Below are 17,819 nucleotides of genomic sequence, written 5' to 3'. Positions count from 1 at the left end.
AGAGCTAGAACCCAGGCCCCTCCTACTCCCAGGCCCTTGCTCTATGCACTAGGCCCCGCTGCTTCTCAAATGGTTAAATGGGACCTATTGAGCACTCCCTAGCTGCCTAGATCACAGGTAGACTTAGTACGGGGAAGCAGTGTGGCTCAGTGGAAAGAGCCCGGGCTTTGGAGTCAGAGGCTGTGGGTTCAAATCTCGACTCCGCCAATTGTCAGCTGTGTGACTTTGGGCAAGTCACTTCACTTCTCTGGGCCTCAGTTCCCTCACCTGGAAAATGGGGATTAAGACTGGGAGCCCCCCGGGGGACAACCTGATCACTTTGTAACCTCCCCAGCGCTTAGAGCAGCGCTTTGCACATAGTAAGCGCTTAATAAATGCCATTATTATTATTATTATTAACGTCTCTGTGCCTCAGTTCCCTCATCTGTAAAATGGGGATGAAGACTGTGAGCCCCACGTGGGACAACCTGATCACCTTGTATCTCCCCCAGTGCTTAGAACAGTGCTTGGCACATAGTAAGTGCTTAACAAATACCAACGTTATTCTTATTCTCTAAACGTAGCGTAAGCCTATCGGAGTCGCTTTAATTTTTCATCAACGTCAATCCGAGTGACCTGATAAGATTTTAATGCCGTTCGCTGCTTAAAAATTCTCTCGACCGGGTCCCTTTCAGCGTGACACCTGCTGGGACAAGGCTAATTTAGGAAAACTTGAATTATGGAGTCATATCAGTCTCCTTTGATGTCCTTCCACGGATTATAGCAGGGGCTTTTCTAGGCATCTGGGGGAGGTAGGGGGGCCAAGCGGCCAGATAATGGGATGGGATATAATGATGGCATTTATTAATCGCTTACTATGTGCGAAGCACTGTTCTAAGCGCTGGGGAGGTTACAAGGTGATCAGGTTGTCCCACGGGGGGCTCACAGTCTTCATCCCCATTTTACAGATGAGGTAACTGAGGCCCAGAGAAGTGAAGTGACTTGCCCAAAGTCACACAGCTGACAATTGGCGGAGCTGGGACTTGAACCCATGATCTCTGACTCCAAAGCCCATGCTCTTTCCACTGAGCCACGCTGCTTGATATAGCCGTCAAACTTTCTGTTCCTGGGTTTGGGGCGTTTTTAGGCAGTTGCGGGACTTTGGGGAGGGGCCGAGGAGGGCAGAGAGCCAAGAGGATGAGCCGGGAGGGGCCGCTGCCGGAGCCGGAGAGAGTCTAATTGGAAAACTCGACCAGTTGCCTGGAAACTTCTACAACTGGAACTTCCAGTTGCAAACTTCCAGTTGCCTCTTCTAGACTGGGAGCCCACCTTCTAGACTGGGAGCCCGCCGTCTTCTAGCCTGTGAGCCCGCTGTTGGGTAGGGACCGTCTCTATATGTTGCTAACTTGTACTTCCCAAGCGCTTAGTCCAGTGCTCTGCACACAGTAAGCGCTCAATAAATACGACTGAATGAATGAATGAATGATACTTGCTGCGGGCAAGGAACGTATCCCGGCCTAGTGGCTAGAGCCCGGGCCTGGAAATCAGGAGGATCTGGGTTTCGATCCCGGTTCCTCCACTTGTCTGCTTTGTGACCTTATGCAAGTCACTTCACTTCTCTGTGTGCCTCACTTCTCCCATCTGGAAAATGGAGATTAAGACTGTGAAGCCCAGGGATGGGGAGGTGGCCTGAGGCTGGCAGGGTGACCTCCCACATCCAGAGCCCAGCAGGATCCACAGTCATCAGGGGGTCTTCACAGACTGTGAGCCCCTTCTCGACTGTGAGCCCGCTGTTGGGTAGGGACCGTCTCTATATGTTGCCGACTTGTACTTCCCAAGTGCTTAGTACAGTGCTCTGCACACAGTAAGCGCTCAATAAATACGATTGAATGAATGAACCGGTGGCTCCCCTCCCCCAGCCCCTGCCGAGACCTGCCCACTGCAGGCCCGAAGGGCCCAATGCTCCCCAGTCAAGTTGACCAGAAAAAAGTTACAGCCCACTGACCATCCAGAGTGCGGGCGGGGGCTCTTTGGGAGACGCCGGATCCCCCCCGCTCCCGCCCCCCAGCCCGCCTGTCCTCCCCGCAGGTGTCCGCTGCGACAGCTCCTGTGTCCAGGGCCGCTGGGGTCCGGACTGCGCCATCGCCTGCCGCTGCGAGAACGGAGGGTCCTGCTCCCCTCAAGACGGGGCCTGCGACTGCGCCCCAGGCTTCCGCGGACCTCTGTGCCAGAGAAGTGAGACCACCCCTGACCCCCGACCCCTGACCTCTCTGCTCCTCTCCCCCTGACTTCTGTGGATCCCTGTGCTGGAGAAGAGAGAATGGCCCCCGACCCCGACACTTGACCCCTCCGCTCCCTTCCTCTCCTCCTGGCTTCCTCAGGCCCTGTGCCAGAGAAATGACACCCCTGACCTCTGACCCTTCCACTCTCCGACCCCAAATCCCTGCCCTCCTCTTCTCGGGCTTCCACAGGCCCCTGTGCCAGAGAAGTGGGACCACCCCCTGTGTGCCACCCCCTCGCTCCTCCTCTCTCCCCTCCCTCTTTGCCTGTCTGTCTCCCCCCCCCCCCCACCTTTGTCCGAGGTTCAGAGTTAGAGTCCCTGGAGCCCTCTGGGAATCTCGGAATGCTGGACAATGTGGAAAAGCCAGGCTTCCCTCAAAGGATCAGGGATCTGAGCCCCCACCCCCCCCCACCCATCGAAATGCCCTCTTTGGTCCCGAGTCGTGCAGGGGGAAGGGGGTGGGACAAGGAGTGGGACAGGGGGTCGGGAAAGGCCGGATCCCACTTCCCGGGACTCAGAAGTTCTGGGCCGGGGGTGATGCCAGAGGCCGATGGGGCGCTGGGCGGGGGGCTGGGCATGACCCTGTTGACCCCCCACCCCTAAATGTGGACCCAGTTTGCTCCCCGGGCTTCTACGGGCCGCGCTGCGGCCAGGCCTGCCCGCTCTGCGTGCACAGCACCGGGCCCTGCCACCATGTCACCGGTCTCTGCGACTGCCTTCCCGGCTTCACCGGTGCCCTCTGTAACCGAGGTAAGGCACTACCCTCCCGCCCCCACCCTCCGGCCCACCCCCCGCCTCTCTGGACCACCCCCGGGGCCCCGGGATTTGACGCCTCACCCACACACACAAGCACAAACAAAAAATTCTCACCGCTCGAGGCCCGGGAGAGCCTCCTGGCCTCCTTTTTTTTTTTTTTAATGGTATTTGTTGAGCACTTACTGTGTGCCAGGCACTGTACTGAGTGCTGGGGAAGATACAGGGTAATCAGGTTGAACAGAGTCCACGTCCCACATGGGGCTCATGGTCTTAATTCCCATTTTAATTGATGAGATAACCGAGGCCAAGAGAGTTTAAGTGACTTACCCAAGGTCACAAAGCAAACAAGGGGCGGAGCCAGGATTAGAATCCAGGTCCTTCTGGTTCCCAGGCCTGGGCTCTATCCGTTAGGCCACGGTGATTGTCACTTAACCACGTAGGTCAAGTAAGGAATCACAAAGTGAGGCAAATGAAGTTGGGCATCCATCACTCTTCCTCCGTATACCTGCCCGTGAAGTGACGAATGTGGAAACGGGGAACTGCACTGGGGCTGCTGGGGGACATGACAAGTGACAGAGCTGGGAGCGTCACCTCCCAGCCCCGTTTTTGGGCCGTAAATTAAATCCCCATCTGAGTAATGGCTCAGGGAGACTGGAAAGACACGTTTGTCCTGAGGGTGTGGAGTCCTGACAGGGGCAGGATTATAATGATGATTTTTTAAATGGTATCATCATCATCATCATCAATCGTATTTATTGAGCGCTTACTATGTGCAGAGCACTGTACTAAGCGCTTGGGAAGCACTTACTGTGCACCAAGCCCCATTCTACGTGCTGGGTAGATATAAGTGAATCAGGTCGGACACTGTCCCCGTCCCACATGGGGCCCCCAGTCTAAGCAGAAGGGAGAACGGGGATTGAATTCCCAAGCAGCGTGGCTCAGTGGAAAAAGCCCGGGCTTTGGAGTCAGAGGTCATGGGTTCAAATCCCGGCTCCGCCAACTGTCAGCTGTGTGACTTTGGGCAAGTCACTTAACTTCTCTGGGCCTCAGTTCCCTCATCTGTAAAATGGGGATGAAGAATGTGAGCCCCATGTGGGACAACCTGATCACGTTGTGAATTCCCCAGCGCTTAGAACAGTGCTCTGCACATAGTAAGCGCTTAATAAATGCCATTATTATTATTTTACAGTTGAGGGAACTGAGGCACAGAGAAGTGGAGTGGCTTGCCCGAGGTCACACAGCAGCCAGGTGGCAGAACCCCCATTAGAACCCGGATCCTCTCGACTCTTAGGTCCGGGCTCTTTCCAGGAGGCCGCACCGCTTTTCCTCGCCCCAATTCAGAGACGATTTATTCACGAGGTTTACTTATTAAGGACAGGAAACCCAGCAGAGGTGCAGGAGGACTAAATTATACCTTAAACAGCCGGAGAGTCGCTTTCTCAACTCTGGCGTCGGGGCCTGATTTATCGCCTGCTGCTGGAAGAGCCTTCTCTAATCGTGTTTGCTGTTAATGGTCGGGCCCTTGTTAAAAACGGACCCGACAGGTTTTCACAACCTGCTTTGCGGTGATTTACAGATTACAGAATCTGTTCCTCCGGGGTGAGGAGCTGTACGAAGGATCTCACTGAAGGGGTCTCAGCCTCTCGGGGTGTCAGAAGCCCCCCAACCTCTGCAGCACACCCGGCCCAACTGGCCGAATCGGTGCGGCCCAGGGGACCGGTCCTCGCTTGATTTATTCAAAGGCGAACAGCTGGTGGTAATAATAATAATGATAATAATAATAATAATAGTATTTGTTAAGCACTTACTATGTACAAAGCACTGTTCTAAGCGCTGGGGGGGGGATACAAGGTGATCAGGTTGTCCCCTCACAGTCTTAATCCCCATTTTACAGATGAGGGAACTGAAGCACAGAGAAGTTAAGTATAATAATATTGATGGTATTTGTTAAGCGCTTACTATGTGCCCAGCACTGTCCTAAGTGCCGAGGTAGATACCGGCTAATCAGGTTGTCCCACATGGCGCTCACAGTCTTAATCCCCATTTTACAGAGGAGGGAACTGAGGCCCAGAGCAGTTAAGTGACTTGCCCAAAGTCACACAGCTGACAAGGGGCGGATTAGAACCCATGACCTCTGATTCCCAAGCCCGGGCTCTTTCCACTAAGCCACATTACTTTGTAAGGGTGGCCCCTGGGCAAGAGAGTAATAATAATAATAATAACAATAACAATGATGGCATTTATTAAGCACTTACTATGTGCAAAGCACTGTTCTAAGTGCTGGGGAGGTTACGAGGTGATCAGGTTGTCCCATGGGGGGCTCACAGTCTTAATCCCCATTTTACAGCTGAGGTAACTGAGTCACAGAGACGTTAAGTGACTTGCCCAAAGCCACACAGCTGGCAATTGGCAATGTCGGGATTTGAATCCATGGCCTCTGACTCCAAAGCCCGGGCTCTTTCCACTGAGCCACGGCTGCTTCTCAAGTGCTTACTGAGTGCTTACTGTGTGCAGAGCACTGTACTAAGTGCTTGGGAAGTGCAAGTTGGCAGCATTTTCTAGCCTGTGAGCCCGCTGTTGGATAGGGACTGTCTCTAGATGTTGCCAACTTGGACTTCCCAAGCGCTTAGTCCAATCAATCAATCAATCATATTTATTGAATGCTTACTGTGTGCAGAGCACTGGACTAAGCGCTTGGGAAGTCCAAGTTGGCACCACATAGAGACGGTCCCTACCCAACAGTGGGCTCACAATCTAAAAGGGGGAGACAGAGAACAAAACCAAACATACTAACAAAATAAAATAAATAGAATAGATATGTACTGCACACAATAAGCGCTCAATCAATCAATCAATCAATCAATCGTATTTATTGAGTGCTTACTGTGTGCAGAGCACTGGACTAAGCGCTTGGGAAGTACAAGTTGGCAACATATAGAGACAGTCCCTACCCAACAGTGGGCTCATGGTCTAAAAGGGGGAGACGGAGAACCAAACCAAACATACTAACAAAATGAAATAAATAGAATAGATATGTACTGCACACAGTAAGCGCTCAATCAATCAATCAATCAATCATATTTATTGAGCGCTTACCGTGTGTAGAGCACTGTACTAAGCGCTTGGGAAGTACAAGCTGGCAACATATAGAGACAGTCCCTACCCAACAGCGGGCTTACAGTCTAAAAGGGGGAGACGGAGAACAAAACCAAACATACTAACAAAATAAAATAAATAGAATCAATCAATCAATCAATCGTATTTATTGAGCGCTTCCTGTGTGCAGAGCACTGGACTAAGCGCTTGGGAAGTACAAGCCGGCAACATATAGAGACGGTCCCTACCCAACAGCGGGCTCACAGTCTAGAAGGGGGAGACAGAGAACAAAACCAAACATACTAACAAAATAAAATAAATAGAATCGATCAATCAATCAATCGTATTTATTGAGCGCTTACCGTGTGCAGAGCACTGTACTAAGCGCTTGGGAAGTACAAGCTGGCAACATATAGAGACAGTCCCTACCCAACAGCGGGCTCACAGTCTAGAAGGGGGAGACAGAGAACAAAACCAAACATACTAACAAAATAAAATAAATGGAATCAATCAATCAATCAATCGTATTTATTGAGCGCTTACTGTGTGCAGAGCACCGTACTAAGCGCTTGGGAAGTACAAGCCGGCAACATATAGAGACGGTCCCTACCCAACAGTGGGCTTACAGTCTAGAAGACTCCCCCAGAGTCCCCCAGCGGGCAGAGTGGCGGGGCAGTGCCAGGGGAGAGAGGGGGCCGGGATTAGGCCCCGCAGCGTGTGCCAGCGGCGGAGCCGGGATTAGGCCTCGAGGCGGAGCGGTGGGGCCGGGGGGCTGGTGGTGGGAGAGGGTCAGGGAGCAGGGTGGGCAGCGGCAGGCTCCCCCCGGCCTCTCCCCAGCGTGTGCCAGCGGGCGGTTCGGGAAGGCGTGTGCCCAGGAGTGCGCCTGCACCAACAACAGCACCTGCAGCCCCATCGACGGCTCCTGCCAGTGCTCCCCGGGCTGGATCGGCCAGGACTGCGCGCAGGGTGAGCCGCGGCCCGGCCCGGAGACCCACCGAGGGACAGGGACGCCCCCCGGGATGGCCACCGCTGGAGGCCCAGCCCAGGAGGGGTGGTTGGGGAGCTGCTGGGAGTTTGGGGGCGGCACATGGGATCCCCCGGAACCCATCGGCGGAATCAAGCCGCCCGCCGTCGGGCAGCCCTCATGGCTGCATGAAGTCAACCTCCGGTGATGGACTCGGAATCAGATAATAATAACGACTACGGCACTCGTTAAGCACTTACTCTGTTAATAATAATGACTACGGCACTCGTTAAGCACTTACTCTGTGCCAAGCACCGTTCTAAGCACTGGGAGTTAATCAGGTTGTCCCACGTGGGCCTCGCAGTCCTAATTCCCATTTGACAGATCATCATCATCATCAGTCGTATTTATTGAGCGCTTACTGTGTGCAGAGCACTGGACTAAGCGCTTGGGAAGTACAAGTTGGCAACATATAGAGACAGTGCCTGCCCAACAGTGGGCTCACAGTCTAAAAGGGGGAGACGGAGAACAACACCAAATGTACTAACAAAATAAAATAAATAGAATAGATATGTACAAGTAAAATAAATAAATAATTAGAGTAATAAATATGTACAAACATATATCCATATATACAGGTGCTGTGGGGAAGGGAAGGAGGTAAGATGGGGGGATGGAGAGGGGGTCGAGGGGGAGAGGAGGGAAGGGAAATCAGATAATAATAATGACTACGGCACTCGTTAAGCACTTACTCTGTGCCAAGCACCGTTCTAAGCACTGGGAGTTAATCAGGTTGTCCCACGTGGGCCTCGCAGTCCTAATTCCCATTTTACAGATCATCATCGTCATCAGTCATATTTATTGAGCACTTACTGTGTGCAGAGCACTGGACTAAGCGCTTGGGAAGTACAAGTTGGCAACATCTAGAGACAGTCCCTGCCCAACAGTGAGCTCACAGTCTAAAAGGGGGAGACGGAGAACAACACCAAACGTACTAACAAAATAAAATAAATAGAATAGATATGTACAAGTAAAATAAATAAATAATTAGAGTAATAAATATGTACAAACATATATACATATATACAGGTGCTGTGGGGAAGGGAAGGAGGTAAGATGGGAGGGATGGAGAGGGGGACGAGGGGGAGAGGAGGGAAGGGGAATCAGATAATAATAATGACTACGGCACTCATTAAGCACTTACTCTGTGCCAAGCACCGTTCTAAGCACTGGGAGTTAATCAGGTTGTCCCACGTGGGCCTCGCAGTCCTAATTCCCATTTTACAGATGAGGGAACTGAGGCACAGAGAAGTGATGTGACTTGCCCAAGCTCACCCAGCTGCCGGAATTAGAACCCAGGTTCTCTGACTCCCCGCCTGTGCTCTCTCCACTAGGGTCATACTACTCCTATTTATTGAGCGCTTACTATGCACAGGTCACTGTGCTGAGTGCTTTGGAGAGTACGGTGCAGCAGAGCGGGTTGACACGTTTCCTGACGAAATAAGTCGGTTATGCCGTCAGAGGCCCTTGTCTCCATCGCCAGAGGGGTGTCTCATCAGCCCTTCTGAGTGTGCCAACAGATCGGAGGGGGACGGATGACAGTAACTCGCCTCAAATCAACCAACCAGTCCTATTTACTGAGCTCTTACTGGGTGCGGAGCACTCATTCATTCATATTTATTGAGCACTTTCTGTGTGCAAAGCACTGAAGTGAATGCTTGGGAGACTACAGTATAACAATAAACAGACACGTTCCCTGCCCACAACGAGTTCATAGTCTAGAGATCACTGTACTACGCGCTAGGGAGAGTATAATATGACAATCAGCAGACACTTTCCCTGCCTACAAGGAGCTCAGATTCTAGAAAGCACTGTACTAAGCACTAGGGAGAGTATAATAGGACAATCAGCAGACACATTCCCTGCCTACAAGGAGCTCAGAGTCTAGAGAGCACTGTACTAAGCGCTAGGGAGAGTATAATAGGACAATCAGCGGACACATTCCCTGCCTACAAGGAGCTCAGAGTCTAGAAAGCACTGTACTAAGCGCTAGGGAGAGTATAATATGACAATCAGCGGACACATTCCCTGCCTACAAGGAGCTCACAGTCTAGAGAGCACTGTACTAAGCACTAGGGAGAGTATAATATGACAATCAGCAGACACATTCCCTGCCTACAAGGAGGTCAGAGTCTAGAGAGCACTTGGGAGAGTACAATGTAACAGTTGCCGACTTGTACTTCCCAAGCGCTTAGTACAGTGCTCTGCACACAGTAAGCGCTCAATAAATTTGATTGATTGATTGATTGACTGATTGATAGGCAGCGAGCAGTGGCTTGTTTTAAAACTGGGGATGTTTCACCGTGTAGATCCTTTTCCGCGCCCCTTCAAGGGGGCTGAGAGCTTTGGGGTGGGGGGAAGAGACTCAAATCTGTCACTGGGAAGGGGGTCGGTGGTTTCCTTTCCATCATCCCCTCCGTCCCCTGTTCAGTCGGTGACCCCGGGGCGGGCCGAGGCCCACAGAGCCAAGAGGAGGGCGGCCTCTGGTTCCTCGGGCCTCCTGCCTTCCGCCTCCCCCTCAGTGTCCATCCGTCCATTTTTCTGCCTCCGTCCCCCTCTCCCCTGCAGCCTGCCCGGCGGGATTCTGGGGCCCCGACTGTTTCCACACGTGCAGTTGTCACAACGGAGCCGCCTGCAGCGCGGACGCCGGGGAATGCCGCTGCGGCCCAGGCTGGACCGGCCTCTACTGCACGCAGCGTGAGCCGGGGGGTCTGGACGGTCAGGGAGAGGGGGTGGGCGACGGTGGGGGGACGGCCGCCCATCCAGCCCCAAGCCGCGTCGGCCCACCGCATGGCTTCCGGCCGGTCCCAGCCGGCCACGGCCCGGCGGGGGCCAATCCCGCTCGGGCCGAGTTCCAGGAGGCCGGTCCCGCCAAATCCGCTCTGGCGGAGGTCCGGACCAGCCTGACTTCACTCCCCGGGAGAAGCGGAGAGGGTCCGGATGGCCCGGGCAGTGCCCCTCCGCACGCCCTCGAGGACGATCCGAGCGGGAAAGGAGGGCCGTGACCGGGGGCCGCGCCCATGGTTGCCCATCCCTACACCTCCCGATCCGGGGGTCGGGGGAGACGTCGGGGCCGGGGATCCCAGCACCCCCACTCTCCCCTTCCCTGCCCACACCGCAACGTCCTGGTTTGGGTTCCTCAGGCTGCCCCTCGGCCTTCTACGGGAAGGACTGCGGCCACCTTTGCCAATGTCAGAACGGGGCCGACTGCCATCACGTCAGTGGCCGGTGTGGCTGCCGGACGGGCTTCGCCGGGCGCCACTGCGAGCAGAGTAAGGAGCCCCGACATCCCCCACCCTTCCCAGATCTGGGGGCGGGAAGGGAGGAAGGCCCAAACTCCTGATTTTCTAGACTATGAGCCCACTGTTGGGTAGGGACCGCCTCTATATGTTGCCAACTTGTACTTCCCAAGCGCTTAGTACAGTGCTCTGCACACAGTAAGCGCTCAATAAATACGATTGATTGATCCCGCTAAGCTGAGGAAAAGGGCTCCAACCACCTCCTCTTTCCCCTTCCCTCGTCCCGTTCATTCATTCAAATCGCATTTATTCATTCAGTCAGTCAGTCGTATTCATTGAACGCTTGCTGTGTGCAGAGCACTGTACTAAGCGCTCGGGAAGGACAAGTCGGCAACATATAGAGACGGTCCCTACCCAACGATAGAAGGGGGAGACAGGCAACAAAACACAACGTGTGGACAGGTGTCAAGTCGTCAGAACAAATAGAATTAAAGCTAGGTGCACATCATTAGCAAAATAAATAGAATAGTAAATATGTACAAGTAAAATAAATAGAGTAATAGATCTGCACAAACATATATCCAGGTGCTGCGGGGAGGGGAAGGAGGTAGGGTGGGGGGATGGGGAGGAGGAGAGGAAAAAGGGGGCTCAGTGTGGAAGGCCTCCTGGAGGAGGTGAGCTCTCAGTAGGGCTTTGAAGGGAGGAAGAGAGTTAGCTTGGTGGATGTGCGGAGGGAGCGCTTAGTACACACAGTAAGTGCTCAATAAATACGATTGATTGATTGATTCTGGGCCAGGGGGAGGACGTGGGCCGGGGGTCGACGGTGGGACGGGCAAGAACGAGGCCCAGCGAGGAGGTTAGCGGCGGCAGAGGAGCGGAGGGTGCGGGCTGGGCTGGAGAAGGAGAGAAGGGAGGTGAGGTAGGAGGGGGCGAGGGGATGGACAGCCTTGAAGCCGAGAGTGAGGAGTTTTTGCTTGATGCATTATTGAGTGCTTACTGTGTGCAGAGCACTGTACTAAGCACTTAGCACCGTACTAAGCCTCCTGCTGGGTGCCTGCGTGGACCCCTGGGCCCTCCGAGAGATTAAATTTCTCAACATTAGGTTCAGGTCGGAGCCAGGGGCTGTAATCGGGCCCAGTCACGGTGACCCCCGAGCAGGTGGGGGCTCATTCTTTCCCCCTCCCCGACCTGGGCAGGTCCAGGGGGAGCCGAGAGGGAGAGCATCGATCCATCAGTCGACCAAGGGCATTTCTTGAGTGCTTACTCTGTGCAGAGCACTGGACTAAGCGCTTGGGAGAGGACAGTACAGCAGAGTTGGCAGACGCGTCCCCTGCTCACAACGAGCTCGCAGCCATTAATAGGAATAATCTATAATATAGAACTTAAATATACGTTCAGGAGTGAATATGTGCGGTTAAAGCCCGGAAATGGGGGGGACCCCCGACTTTTGCAGCGGGAAGCGTTCAGGTCGGATGTGAGGAAGGAATTCCCAGAAGGAGGGTCAGAGTCAGGTGCGGCTGGCCGGGCTGGAGGAGAGGCCAGCCCCGGGAAGGAGCCACCCTGAGGGAAGGAACAATCTGCCATTTTCCACCCCCACTCAACACATAGCGTAGGTCATCCTCGCCTTGCTCAGTCTTAACAATGATGTCATAAACAAATGCCATTATTATTATTTGTACATACCTATTCTATTCATTTTATTTTGTTAGTATGTTTGGTTTTGTTCTCTGTCTCCCCCTTTTAGACTGTGAGCCCTCTGTTGGGTAGGGACTGTCTCTATATGTTGCCAACTTGGACTTCCCAAGCACTTAGTACAGTGCTCTGCACACAGTAAGCGCTCAATAAATACAATTGATGATGATGATGATAAACAAGAGCGTTCAGTCACTCCCCACACCTCCCTGCCTCCCTCCCTCCCTCCCTCAATCAATCGATCGTATTTATTGAGCACTTACTGTGTGCAGAGCACTGGACTAAGCGCCTAAGGGCCCCTCCATCCCGAGGGGCCCAGGCAGCCCAGTTCTGCGTCCCCCCACCGGGCCCTGTAAGCAGACAACAGTTGCTTGGCCGCCGTCTTTGGGCCAGTTGGGCCGCCTCACCCTGGGGCAGTTGCTTCCCCCACTTCCCGTCTGAATAATAATAAATTGTGGTATTTTGTTAAGCGCTGACTATGTGCCAAGCACGCCGGGGTAGATACAAGCTAATCAGGTGGGGCATGGTTCCTGCCCATGTGGGGCAAACAGTCTGCATTTGCATGTTCCAGATGAGGCAACTGAGGCACAGAGAAGCTAAGTGACTTGGCCAAGGGTCACACAGCAGGTGTGTGACAATCTGATCACCTTGTTAACCTCCCCAGTGCTTAGGACAGTGCTTTGCACATAGTAAGCGCTTAATAAATGCTATTATTATTATTATTATTATTATTATTATTCCCAGAATGCTCTCCGGGGACCTTCGGCTCCGGCTGTCAGCAGCTGTGTGAGTGTATGAACAATGCCACCTGCGACCACGTCACCGGCACCTGCTACTGCAGTCCGGGCTTCAAGGGCATCAGGTGCGACCAAGGTAAGTCACAGCGTGGGGGGGAATAGCCGGTAGGGAAGCAGCGTGGCCCAGTGGAAAGAGCCCGGGCTTTGGAGTCAGCAGTCGTGGGTTCGAATTCCACGTCTGCCACCTGTCTGCTGTGTGACCGTGGGCAAGTCACTTCACTTCTCTGGGCCTCAGTTCCCTCATCTGTCAAATAGGGATTAAGATTGTGAGCCCCACGTGGGACAACCTGATCACCTTGTATCCCCCCCAGCGCTTAGAACAGTGCTTTGCACATAGTAAGCTCTTAACAAATACCATTATTATTATTATTACTTAACTTCTCGGAGCCTCAGTTCCCTCATCTGTCAAATGGGGATTAAGATAGTGAACCCCACGTGGGACAACCTGATCACCTTGTATCCCCCCCAGCGCTTAGAACAGTGCTTTGCACATAGTAAGCGCTTAACAAATACCATTATTATTATTATTACTTAACTTCTCGGAGCCTCAGTTACCTCATCTGTAAAATGGGGATGGTGACTGTGAGCCCCACGCGGGACAACCTGATCACCTTGTATCCCCCCAGCTCTTCCTAGAACAGTTCTTTGCACGTAGTAAGTGCTTAACAAATGCCATTATTATTATTATTATTATTAATTCACACCTGGGCCTTGATTTCACACACTTTCTGTGGAGCTAGGGCCCTTTTTCTGGAGCCTGAGGTGAAGAGTAATAATAATAATAATAATAATAATAATAATGACATTTGTTAAGCGCTTACTATGTGCAAAGCACGTTTCTAAATGCTGAGGAGGCTACAAGGTGATCAGGTTGTCCCACGTGGGGCTCACAGTCTTAATCCCCATTTTCCAGATGAGGTCACTGAGGCCCAGAGAAGTGAAGTGACTTGCCCAAAGTCACACAGCTGACGGTCGGAGGAGCTGGGTTTTGAACCCATGACCTCTGACTCCCAAGCCCGTGCTCTTTCCACTGAGCCACACTGCTTCTCTAACTTCTTAACTTCTCTGTGCCTCAGTTACCTCATCTGTAAAATGGGGATTAAGACTGTGAGCCCCTCGTGGGACAACCTGATCACCTTGTATCCTCCCCGGCGCTTAGAACAGTGCGTTACATTTATTTGAATAATAAATGCCATTATAATTATTATATGCCAAGCTCTGCTCTAAATGCTGGGGTAGATACAGGCTAATAATAATAATACTAATGGCATTTATTAAGCGCTTACTATGTACAAAGCACTGTTCTAAGCACTGGGGAGGTTATGAGGTGATCAGGTTGTCCCACAGGGGACTCACAGTCTTAATCCCCATTTTCCAGATGAGGGAAGTGAGGCCCAGAGAAGTGAAGTGACTTGCCCAAAGTCACCCAGCTGACAATTGGCGGAGGCGGGATTGGAACCCCTGACCTCCGACTCCAAAGCCCGGGCTCTTTCCACTGAGCCACACTGTCCCATATGGGGCTCACAGTCCCATCCCCGTTTCACGGAGGAGATAACCGAGGCCCGGAGAAGTGGCGTGTCTTGCCCAAGGTCACGCAGCGGACGAGTACTAATCCCAAGCGCTTAGTCCAGTGCTCTGCACATAGTAAGCGCTCAATAAATACGATTGATTGATTGATTGATTGAGTGGCGGAGCCAGCGTTAGAACTCACGTCCTCTGATTCCCCAGCCCGTGCTCTTTCCATCATCATCAATCGTATTTATTGAGCGCTAAGTACTAAGCGCTTGGGAAGTCCAAATTGGCAACATCTAGAGACAGTCCCTACCCGACAGTGGGCTCACAGTCTAAAAGGGGGAGACAGAGAACAGAACCAAACGTACTAATGAAATAAAATAAATAGAATAGATAGGTACAAGTAAAATAAATAGATAAATAGAGTCATAATAGAGTAACCACTAGGCCGTGGTCCTGGCTGTCGGTCCCCGCCTCCCGGCAGGCCCGGCTGACGCCCGGCCTTTCTGTGCCAGCTGCCCTCATGATGGAGGAGCTGAACCCCTACACCAAGATGAGCCCGGCGCTGGGTTCGGAGCGGCACTCGGTGGGCGCCGTCGTCGGCATCGCCCTCCTCCTGCTCCTCGTCGGGGCCCTGCCGGCGCTGCTGGCCTGGCACCACCGGCGGCAGAAGGAGAAGGGCCACCACATGCCCAGCGTCTCCTACACTCCGGCCACGAGGATCGTCGGCACCGACTACTCCCTCTCGGGTGAGGGCCCCGGGGGGGCTCGGGAGGTGTGGGGGTCCCCTCGGTCGGGGGAGCGGCCTGAGCGTCTATCCTGCCTTCCGGCCTCCGTCTCCCCGGCGATGAGAGGCGGGCGCCGGGCAACCGAGCCAGGGGGTTCATTTCTTGCGGGGGCAGCGAGGGGGTCTGAGCTGGGGTTGGCGAGAGGCTACGGGAAGCCAAGGAGCCGGGTGGAACCACCGCTGGAGGTAAGAATAATAATAATAATAATAATATGGTAAGCGCTTACTATGGGCAAAGCACTGTTCTAAGCGCTGTCGGGGGCTACAGGGCGATCAAGTTGCCCCACGTGGGGTTCACAGTCTCAATCCCCATTTTACAGCTGAGGTGACTGAGGCTCAGAGAAGTGAAGTGACTTGCCCAAGGTCACACAGCAGACTTGTGGTGGTCAGGATTCGAACCCATGACCTCTGACTCCAAAGCCCGGGCTCTTTCCATTGAACCACGCTGCTTCTCTGGAGGTGCGTCCGCAGGCTACTTCCTTCCAGTGGGACATCATCATCATCAATCGTATTTATGGAGCGCTTACTATGTGCAGAGCACTGTACTAAGCGCTTGGGAAGTACAAGTTGGCAACATATAGAGACAGTCCCTACCCAACAGTGGGCTCACAGTCTAAAAGGGGGAGACAGAGAACAAAACCAAACATACTCACAACATAAAATAGAATAGATATGTACAAATAAAATAAATAAATAAATAGAGTAATAAATATGTACGAACGTATATACAGGTGCTGTGAGGAAGGGAAGGAGGTAAGTTGGGGGGGATGGAGAGGGGGACGAGGGGGAACGAGAGGGGGACGAGGGAGACTTGTGGTGGAGTCGGAATTCGAACCCATGACCTCCGACTCCAAAGCCCGGGCTCTTTCCATTGAACCACGCTGCTTCCCTGGAGGTGCGTCCGCAGGCTACTTCCTTCCAGTGGGACAGGCCGGGAATCCTCCGGACCGTAACAGTAATCATAATTGTCGTATTTGTTAAGCGCTTACTATGTGCAAAGCACTGTTCTAAGTGTTGAATGGGGGGGATACAGGGCGATCAAGTTGCCCCACGTGGGGTTCACAGTCTCAATCCCCATTTTACAGCTGAGGTAACTGAGGCTCAGAGAAGTGAAGTGACTTGCCCAAGGCCACACAGCAGACAGGTGGCGGAGTCAGAATTCGAACCCAGGACCTCTGACTCCAAAGCCCGGGCTCTTTCCATTGAACCATGCTGCTTCCCTGGAGGTGTGTCCGCAGGCTACTTCCTTCGGGTGGGACAGGCCGGGAATCCTCCGGGCCGTAACAGTAATCATAATTGTGGTATTTGTTAAGCGCTTACTATGTGCCAGGGACTGTACTAAGTGCTGTGGTGGATATCAATCAATCAATCGTATTTATTGAGCACTTACTGTGTGCAGAGCACTTTACTAAGCGCTTGGGAAGTACAAGTTAGCAACATATAGAGGCGGTCACTACCCAACAGTGGGCTCACAGTCTAAAAGGGGGAGACAGAGAACAAAACCAAACATACTAACAAAATAAAATAAATAGAATAGATATGTACAAGTAAAATAAATAAATAAATAGAGTAATAAATATGTACAAACATATATACGTTGCCGACTCGTACTTCCCAAGTGCTTAGTCCAGTGCTGTGCACACAGTAAGCGCCCAATAAATGTGATTCAATGAATGAATGAATACCGGCAAGTCACACTGCTTCTCTGTCCCGTGTCCTTGGGCGAGTCACTTCACTTCTTCGTGCCCCAGTGGTCTCATCTGTAAAATGGGAATCAAGACAGTAAAGAACGCACGCGGGACGGGGACTGCGGCCGACCCTATTTGCTTAGTGTCCACCCCAGCGCTTAGTAGAGTGCCTAGCACGTAGTAAGCGCTAAACAAATACCATAATTGTTGCTATTATTATCATTTCTGTAGTAATGCTAGGAAAAGTTCAGGGAAAATGCAGACCAGCTTCTAGAGGGAGAGAGGACCATGCCAAGGATAAGGGAAGAACCGTTCGAAAGGTTGCGGATTATGGCAGAGGACAGGACGTTTTGGAGAAAGTGGAGTTGCTATGAATTGGAAACCACTCGATGACACTCAATATTATTATTATTATTATTATTATGGGACTGAGGAGAGTTGGATCTGTCGGGGGGCGGGGACTGTCCGGTGGGCGGGGCCTGCGGAGGGCGTGACGTCATGGGGGTCTGCATGGGGGAGTGGTCTGTCTGCGTTGGGGGGGCTTGGAGAGGGGCTCAGTGGAAAGAGACCAGGCTTTGGAGTCCGAGGTCATGGGTTCAAATCCTGACTCTGCTGCTTGTCAGCTGGGTGACTTTGGGCAAGTCACTTCTCTGGGCCTCAGTGACCTCATCTGGAAAATGGGGATGAAGACTGTAAGCCCCCCCGGGGGACAACCGGATCACCTTGTAACCTCCCCAGCACTTAGTACAGTGCTTGGCACATAGTAAGTGCTTGATAAATGCTCTGATGATGATGATGTCAGGGGCGTGGCCTGGCCGGTGGGCGGGGCCTGGCCAGGGGGCGTGGCCAGACAAGGGCCTGGCTTGGGGGCGTGGCCTGGAGGGGGGTGTCCGACCTGGGGGGCGGGGCCTGCGGTGGGCGGGGCTTGTTCTGGGGGCGTGGCCGGCGGTGAGCGTGGCCTCGGGAAG

General features: G+C 52.9%; 1 protein-coding gene across 2 annotated transcripts in view; it reads left to right on the top strand.

Moving 5' to 3' along the window:
- Positions 1 to 17,819, top strand: part of MEGF11 (multiple EGF like domains 11) — a 154,608-nt gene that overhangs the window by 116,428 nt on the left and 20,361 nt on the right. For both annotated transcript variants that reach the window (XM_038767088.1, XM_038767087.1), the window contains exons 13-19: positions 2,068 to 2,214; positions 2,876 to 3,010; positions 6,950 to 7,078; positions 9,705 to 9,833; positions 10,280 to 10,408; positions 12,812 to 12,940; positions 14,892 to 15,125. In XM_038767088.1, coding sequence (XP_038623016.1) covers positions 2,068 to 2,214; positions 2,876 to 3,010; positions 6,950 to 7,078; positions 9,705 to 9,833; positions 10,280 to 10,408; positions 12,812 to 12,940; positions 14,892 to 15,125 — 1,032 coding nt within the window. The remainder of the gene's footprint in view (positions 1 to 2,067; positions 2,215 to 2,875; positions 3,011 to 6,949; positions 7,079 to 9,704; positions 9,834 to 10,279; positions 10,409 to 12,811; positions 12,941 to 14,891; positions 15,126 to 17,819) is intronic.

Source organism: Tachyglossus aculeatus, chromosome 26 (assembly GCF_015852505.1).
Source record: "Tachyglossus aculeatus isolate mTacAcu1 chromosome 26, mTacAcu1.pri, whole genome shotgun sequence".
NCBI lineage: Eukaryota > Metazoa > Chordata > Mammalia > Monotremata > Tachyglossidae > Tachyglossus > Tachyglossus aculeatus.
This window is presented reverse-complemented; position numbering and strand designations above follow the sequence as displayed.